This window comes from Notothenia coriiceps, unplaced genomic scaffold (genome assembly GCF_000735185.1).
Source record: "Notothenia coriiceps isolate Sejong01 unplaced genomic scaffold, NC01 NC01_scaffold00004566, whole genome shotgun sequence".
NCBI classification, from domain to species: Eukaryota; Metazoa; Chordata; class Actinopteri; order Perciformes; family Nototheniidae; genus Notothenia; species Notothenia coriiceps.
The window spans coordinates 9,137-17,398 of record NW_011337267.1 but is presented as its reverse complement, the minus strand read 5'-3'; the positions used below and the strand labels follow the sequence as shown (position 1 = coordinate 17,398).

General features: G+C 40.3%; 1 protein-coding gene across 2 annotated transcripts in view; it reads right to left on the bottom strand.

Annotated features, from left to right (window-relative positions):
- The window catches only part of rps6kal (ribosomal protein S6 kinase a, like), an 18,669-nt gene extending 12,449 nt beyond the window's left edge, over positions 1-6,220 (bottom strand). The window contains exons 1-7 of one of the 2 annotated variants that reach the window (XM_010767695.1): positions 5,794-6,220; positions 3,284-3,343; positions 3,092-3,208; positions 2,931-3,012; positions 2,687-2,767; positions 2,115-2,194; positions 1,342-1,448 (exon numbers count right to left, since the gene is read on the bottom strand). In XM_010767695.1, the coding sequence (XP_010765997.1) occupies positions 1,342-1,448; positions 2,115-2,194; positions 2,687-2,767; positions 2,931-3,012; positions 3,092-3,208; positions 3,284-3,343; positions 5,794-5,820 (554 nt within the window). In that variant the 5' untranslated portion in view covers positions 5,821-6,220. Of the gene's footprint in view, positions 1-1,341; positions 1,459-2,114; positions 2,195-2,686; positions 2,768-2,930; positions 3,013-3,091; positions 3,209-3,283; positions 3,344-5,793 lie in introns of those variants that run through there. The other variant, XM_010767696.1, reaches the window with a different exon arrangement.
- Between the last annotated feature and the right edge of the window lie 2,042 nt (positions 6,221-8,262).

Here is an 8,262-nt window from a genome sequence, read left to right as displayed (position 1 = left end):
CACACACACACACACTTCTCCGCCTCATTCTGTTTTCATTTACTCGTTCGTTATCTGACCAGCTTCAATCTTGTAGGCTACTCACTTCGTTTCTTGTAGCCCTCGAAAGGGTTTTGGAGGTTGATGCCTCGGTGAACGTGAGTTGAATGGCTTTCTTGTCCGTAGCAGCAGAAAGCATTTTCGAATGTTTGAATTAATCAAAGTGGGTCGCCACCGTCGATTTTCTCTTATGCTCCAACACACAGTTGCACGGGGTGCAGAATAGTTTCCCCTCACTTTTTGCCCGGTCTTTAGTAGAAATGTTCGTCGGTAAATGAGATGGATTAGATTTTTTCATCTTGGTGTTTTCTCTATCGTGTGAGCTCCACACGTTCACTCTATACAGTGTTGTTTACATTCTGTGATGCGCGAGCTGATGACGTCACGTCAAGACGAGTTCACTTTTCTTTTTTTTTTTACTTTGTGTGGAAAAATGCGGGGATTATGCGGCCTTTTGATAAATATGCGGCCTTTTAAAAATCTGCGCCATTTTGCTGATTATGCGGTAAAATCTGCGATCGCAGAATCGCGTTTTTCTGGAGGGTCTACTTATATAATGGGACCAAATGGCACTTGGATTGCATTGTTTAAACCACTAACAAATCATTTGAAAAACTTAAAAACTATTAAATATATAATTTCATTATATTGGAGATGCATTTCTTTGACTTTAGGGTGAACTGTCCCTTTAAATCTTGCCATTTCGTACACACATAGAGATATATTCTGCTGACTGAATGCCTATTCACAACATTTGATATGAAATATTTTCAATGTTGTGTCTATGTTTTATGCATGCAGCGAAAGGGAAATATGTAGTTTTGTCTTGTAACATAATTATCTCTCAATGACATAACAATCTTTTTGCTCCAAGCTCTTTGAAACTGCACAGTACAAAAGATTAATTTCACTCATTCACCATTTTGGCAAAAAGTAAATATGGAGAAGGTAAGGATTAGATATCTTATGGTAAAAAATGCAATAATATAAAAACTTTGATGTTTTAATTTTTACCAACATTTGCCTACTTTTTCAATTAAATGTAAGTCTACTCTTCTACTTTAATCTTCACTGTGCTTTTGCTGTTTTAATGCAGTAAATGTCCCCGTTGCGGGATAATTAAAGTATTTCTGATTCAGATTTTTGAAGGATAGTTGCAGTAATGTCTGGCAATTCTTGAAATAATGAGTAATGCTAATGACATTTGATGACAGCAAGAGCCGTACAGTTTTTCTATAAATTGAAAGATGAAAGGGGTTTGTGTGTGGGGTCAAAGGTTAAGGAGAAGTCTAGGATTCTTACTTCTCAGGCTTGAGATCTCTGTAAACTATGCCCAAGCTGTGCAGGTGGTCGAGGGCCAGGGCCAGCTCTGCAAGGTAGAATTTCACATCTTCCTCTGTAAACATAACCTGATAAGAACTGGACAAATTTACTCTCTGAACTAAGAAGATGGGAAGAAATTCAGCAGCAAAAGAAGAAAAAAAAGACACAACTTCAACATTAAGCTTCAGTAACCGCAAAGAGAAAGCAACAGTATTATTATTGTCACAATATGAACATTTCAAAAAAGGTTACACAACTCAGCAAGCTGTTGATCTGACACTGCCAGCAGCTATCGCTTTGGTTCTGAGACATGCTTTCAACACAAGGTCTATCTGGAGAACAATCACACATTGTCTGAGCGTCCTGAAAGAATTTGAAAAAGAGCCGTGCCTCTAACTGACAAGGCACGGATGATCTAAAAACGGATAGAGATTCCAAGAAAAACGTGTTTCCATGAGGAATTAGAGTCTGAATTAGAGTAAAAAGCTATAAAAAAAAAACAGGAGACAAATGACTTGGCAGTGCCTTAGCTCTTACAAAATATATTAAAAATGTCTGCATACTAAATCTGCACCTGTTCCATTTGTAGCTGTCAGACTAACGATCCCTTAGGGCTTTATATGTATTTCAGATTTTTCACAAGCATTAGGCGTTTAGAAAAAACACTATTAAGGACATGCTGTTTTTTTCTTTTCACACAGTTAAAAACAACAGTTAAAGTGTAATAATAAGGCAACAAGACGTCAGCTTACCTCTTTGGATAAGCGAGTGAATACATCCCCTCCCCTGAGAAAGTCCAGTATTAAATACAGTTTCCCTTCTGTCTGAAAGGCTGCGAGACAAGGACAACAAGTCAATTACCTGAAAGCTAATTCAGGAGTTTTTCAACAGAAACACTCAGGGTGACGCAAGTAAACAATTTAACTTAGAATGGCAACAGATTGCCCACATAAAAAATGATAAGGAAGGTTTTTTTTTTTTTTTTTTTTTTTTTTTTTTGCAGGATTTGGGTAAAACTACTAAACCCAACCTAAGAGGAACCCATTTAAAATGTTAATCATGGGCCAATACACACATTATTTTACACTAATGGAAACAGGCCTGTGCTGACCTTTGTAGTTAATAATGTTTGTATGTGTATTGTGGCAATCTTGTCAATAAAAAACTGATAATATAGAACAAAAATTATAATATTAAATATATACATTTGTTTAACTTGATCAATTAAAAAATATTCCTATAAATTATGTAAGTATTTGTGATTTGAACATTATGACACACATAAACAGCTTAGCCCCACCTGAACTTGGACAGTTTCTCTTACCGTAGTGCAATTTCACTATGAAGGGATGGTTGACTTCGACTAAAATGTCTCTTTCCATCTTAGTGCGAACCCTGTCCCTGACTATAGAGAGAGAGACAGAGAGACAGAGAGACAGAGACAGAGAGAGAGACAGAGAGAGAGAGAGAGAGAGAGAGAGAGAGAGAGAGAGAGAGAGAGAGATTCAACACCGAGGACGGAACATGGTGTTTTGTGTGGACAGCAATTAAAAACAAAGTTGCATTACCTTTCAAAGATGCCTTTTTTAGAACTTTCATTGCATATAACTGACCCGCATCCGGACCAATGATCTTCCTGACAAGAAAAACCTGAGAGAACAGTTGACATTTTAGATGGATTGAACACCTACGCTTGCACCGTGGAAAGCTGTGTCTGCTTGTTCCTCACCTTGCCGAATGAGCCCTGGCCGAGGACTTTGAGCAGCTCAAACTGACACGGATCAGCTTTCTCACAGCCCTCTTTCACATGATGAGTGATGGGAATCTCCTCATACGTCCCTTCATCCTACACAAACAGCATCAGCATGAGACTCAACATCGTACATCACACGCACATACGTTTAATCCCATCACTACTTACACAGTGTGAGAAAGAGTCTCCCTCCTCCATGGGCTCGTCCATGATCTCATGTCCATTGACCTGCGGAAAAGACGAAAAAGATTTCATGAGCGTCGACAACAGAAGACACTTTCACAAAGCGTGTTCATCCTTGTTTTTCAGCTGAGCGGGAGTGCAGCTGCTGCACGCCCCCATGTATGACGGAAGATGCAACAGATGAAATCGATGAGTCAGATACAATAACAGTGCGCTTTCACTTTTCTATTTGTTGTCAAACAGTATGGAGTCCATACTTTAAGCCTGTCCAGCTGTCCAGCTCTCATCCTGTCCCCTTTAAAGCCTCTCATTATTAGCATTCTAGCTTAATCCCCAGCCAGGGTAAAAACAACATGTCTGACTCGCTCAGTCTGATGTTTTGTTAAGGCTGCAGTCAGAATTCAACCTCTTCAGGATCTAGGGTCTAGCTTTTTCATGGATGTGGCCACAAAGCTTTTCATTTATTTATTTAAAGACAGATAGACTTGCTTTGTTCCACTGAGTTACATTTAAGGAGCCAGTTGTATGCCCCTCTTTTGTTTGGTTAAAAAGCCACTCACTGTGATATTGTCAGCAAAGGAATGTGAGATATTTCAGCATCCTCACATAAATCAGACAATAAACTGACCGCCGTGACATTAACCAGGTCTGCGTATTTCAATTCTGTGCTGAAGCTCAGCCTGCGATGATGTATTCAGTTCAGTGTGTTTGTGTGTTGAATTCCATCAAGCCTCTGAAGAGGGGGGATGAGTCATAGCAGCTACGCAAGCCCACTCAGTGGGTGGAGCCACCGACATGTACATCCACAGAACCGAGGCCAGCAAAACACTTTGCAATATCTTAGCACTACAGGATGACATCATCATAAACAACCAAACAAATCGTTCGCAATTTCCACTTTAAAGTAAGACATAAAACAAAGAAAATGTGTCAAAATATAAGCCTCAGTACATCTTATGAAGTGTAACATCCAGCCACAGTCAGGACTGTGTCATAATTCACACATTTTCACTCCCACCTTTGCTGTGGCTCATCACTGGCTTGCAACAGAGTGCAGCCTACACTTGCAGCACAACCAGGCGAGTCTTTTTCAGCCAGTTGAAAAGATGTGTGACAGTCATATACAATTTAATCCAACAGTCACTGACACCGGCATGCAATACTTCACAGTACAAAAGCACACAAAGTTCATTAAACAACCCGCACAACCACAAGCCAAGTTTGAGTGGCTAATGTTTACTTATGTGGTTCTAAGGAAAGTAGATTAGAGTGGTTGCTTATTTGTAAGGAGCGACGAAAACATTAAGAATATTTGAGGCACACCAGTTGAAGAATTAGTAAATGGTGTCATGCCAGCTACATAAACTAATCTCATTCAAAAGATTATCAAAAATGCTGTGTCCGAAGTCTTTCAACCACCACTGAAGAAGCACAAGAAAAATAGACTAGGTCAGATGTGTATTTTGCAAAATAAATTTATTTTGTCTTTTTTTAAAGATAGTCACAGCAGTCATTCAGACTGTAGGTGTTAAAAAGACTGCAAATAATCCCAGAGATGGAGAGATTTAGGATCTCAGGTTGGTTTAGCTGCACATTATAGTGGGGCCCAGGCGAAAGCAAAACTGAGACTTTCCACAGTTATACAAAAATAAGATTCATATATAAAAGGTTATTAATGGTTTCACTAAAATGTATGGAAGTGAAACAATAGCTCATTATAAATACAAGGGTTGATATTCTATCAGGGTTTTTTTGTAGTTATTGAGTCAGTTAATGTTTATCACAACTTCACTTACACAATGCAGCTAAAACACTTCCGTATGTGTAGATTATACATTTATCAAACTATGAGTGAAAAAACGTAACTAACAAAAATATAGTTTAAACTAATAACAGCAGCGCTAATTCACTCGTGCTGCCGACAAGCCAGCCCTCACTTGTGAAGGCGTCTGACCAAATGTTACCCAGCTAACCTTAGTGTTAAACTTCATATTTATTTAACGTCGCTGACATATTCCACAGCGTAACTGCACATACAAAGACACTTTTTCTCGACTCTTTATTTACAATATGTTTGGGGTTGAATTAAAACTTGTCCCCAAGTTTCAAGCCTGCAAGCTGTCAGCTAGCAAGCTAACTACATGCTAATGCTAGGCTAAGCTAGCTATGAGGCAAACTCCTCTTGAGAAGTGTAAATAACAACAAAAGCGAGGAGGTTGTTTGTTGTTGGATTAAGATCCCGTCCTTTGTGCAGATAGTTAGCGGTTACGAATGCCCGGACGAGTGGCTTTCAAAAAAATAAACCCGGTACAGTGCAACAAACATAAACACATAACCAGCTGTTAGCATGCGCTAGCTTGTTAGCATGCATCACGGTGCGCTGCAGGTCGTGACGCAAATTTAAGCTCTACCCAAAAAGCTAACATAACCGGACAGAACAAACCAAAAACAATGTTTGGCAAATCAGTATGCAAAGCAATCTTTTTGCAACTCACCTCACTACAAACGCTGTTTTCGTCCATCTTGTGCCAGGATCCCTCTCTAAGTCTAAGGCATCGTAGTCTACCTAGACCCCCGCTCCACGTTGCATGTCTTCCCCTCTGTGGATGTCCGGTTGTTCTGCTTTGATGATCAGATCCAAAGCTGTGTGTCTGCAGACCACGATCAGGATGGGATCGGGGGGTCTGTGCGGGGAATAGTTGATGCTGATGACTGGACCATACGCTCGCCGACAGCACCGCTACCCTGCCATGGATGCGAATATGGCGGCTATCGTGGTACCTGGTCGTCCGTGAATGAGAGTTTATTGACGTATTTATGACGCAATTCAGTTAAGGATTTCCCCCCGTCCAAACCAAAGCAGCGGATATCGAGATAGACAGGAGGAAGAGAGGACGTGATGGTGGTGGTGGCGTGAGGGGGGCGACTTGATGCTGCATGACGCTGCATGACATGCTGTGACACACATGCATCCGGTTGAAGGATCTCTGCTATTGTATGGAGTTTAATGTATGGGTTGACGCAGGGTAAAATTAGGGAGCAAAAGAGAAACCCTGTGGAGAGACATACATCTGAAAGCCTCTGATCTTAAAGGGTGTAAATTGAATGTTTTAAAGCCACTGTTTCATAAGCCTGTCCATCCCTAGTCCAAGTGGAAATAAGAGGCTTAGAGCTCATCCACTTTCCCTTCTTTCTCTCTCCCACCCACAGGCACAAAGGCTTTGTGTGATGGGGTAACATAATAAACAACACATGACTACATTAGTCTAAAGTCACAACTTAGAATTTAAAACCCAATTGGCAACTTCTACCTATTGCTTAAAGGTCCCCTATTATACTGTGTTTCATCAATATAATAGATCTCAGATACAAAACATGTCTCTGAAGTTTTTGGCTTGAAATATCCAACAGCTCATGCATTGCAGCATCCCATAAACCCCTCTGTTTGAGCCCTGTTTCAAAAGTGCTGATTCTCTGTCTTGTACTTTAGATGAAAATAAGGAGCCACTCCTAACACCCCTAACACCCCTCTGAGAGATATTTGGTTAACAAGAACACAATGGTGCTTTATGAGGAGATTCAGGTGATAAGGAGGGGGGGGGTTACCTTGGTTGGTTATTGGCTAATGGTTACACAAGCCAAAAAATCGTTATGACATCATAAATTGGCCGAAATCTGATCAGCTCATTTTCAGACAGGTTTTTATATAAATGGATGAGGACAAAAAGTGAGCGAATCTTTTTTTTCCTGAAACGGTCATAATATCTTTACACAGAGGGGACACATGCATATGTATAAAAGACAGGAAAAAGTTGATTTAGCATAATAGGTGACCTTTAAAATAGCATAGACAGTTAATCAAAGACATAATCATATAATTAAACTGAACTTTAATCATGTTTGAATTTTATGATTGGGATCCAGAAAAATTGGAGAGCATTTCCATTGTTTGAACAGTTAATTCTATATCTATATTTAGTTAACTTAAAATTCCCTCCCGCAACATTTATCAACAAAATAATTCAGCCTCTAATGTTTGCGAAAGTTATTCTTGTGTTTTTCTACATCACAACATATTTAAAGTGACACTTCTCTCACTGAAACACGTAGACACACAGGTAAATTAGAGGTTTTTTATTGTTCTCCCTGGACTGACCCAGGGCAAGGCGAATGATATGCGTTAAAAAAGGCATTTGTTAGCCCAACAGTCGTAGTGAAGCGTCGATCCACAGGCACTGTGCGCGGAGCATGAATTCATGAGTGTTTTTGTAGATGTGAGACCGTGTGGGCCATAAAGTCTGAAACCAGCTTCTACATGGAGTGTGGAAACATCTGAATGAGTCTATGTGAGCTGATGTACATGACATAGTCAATTTTGTTATGTGACCGCCTCCGGCAGTCGCTCCTCTGATGCAGAGGGCTCAGTAACTTTAGTCGTTGTATAGTCTTTTTTTATGGTGAACGATGGGACTTCTTCTTTCGCTATCTCGGGTGGAGGCTCCACTCTGCCCGCGCCGGTCATCGGGGAGCCGTTGTGGTTTGAGGATGCGTCCGCTGATTCAGCAGCAGGCTGCGCTCCTCTATCAACCATCATGTCCCAGTCCTGTTCTGAAGGCTGAGGTAGACTGGCCATGAGTTCCTAAACAAACAAACCAGAGCAGACTTTAGATTAATCATGTATAAAAACGGTGGGATTTACTTCAAGTTCAAATGAATAATGTCTGTGTGAACGTACCTGCTGTCTCTCTAGGTCATTGTTCCTCACAGCGCTGAGTAGGCTCTTAGTGAAGCTTGCAAGATCGTCATATCTTTGTTTTTGGTTCTCTAGCTCAATCTCTAAGAACTGCACTTCCTCATGCTGAAACAGGGGAAGCAAAGCAAAGGCAAGAAGTGTTAATTCAGTTTTTTGCCCTTAATCTGGGACATGACAATATTTCTACTTGTCACATAAAAATGAATATCAG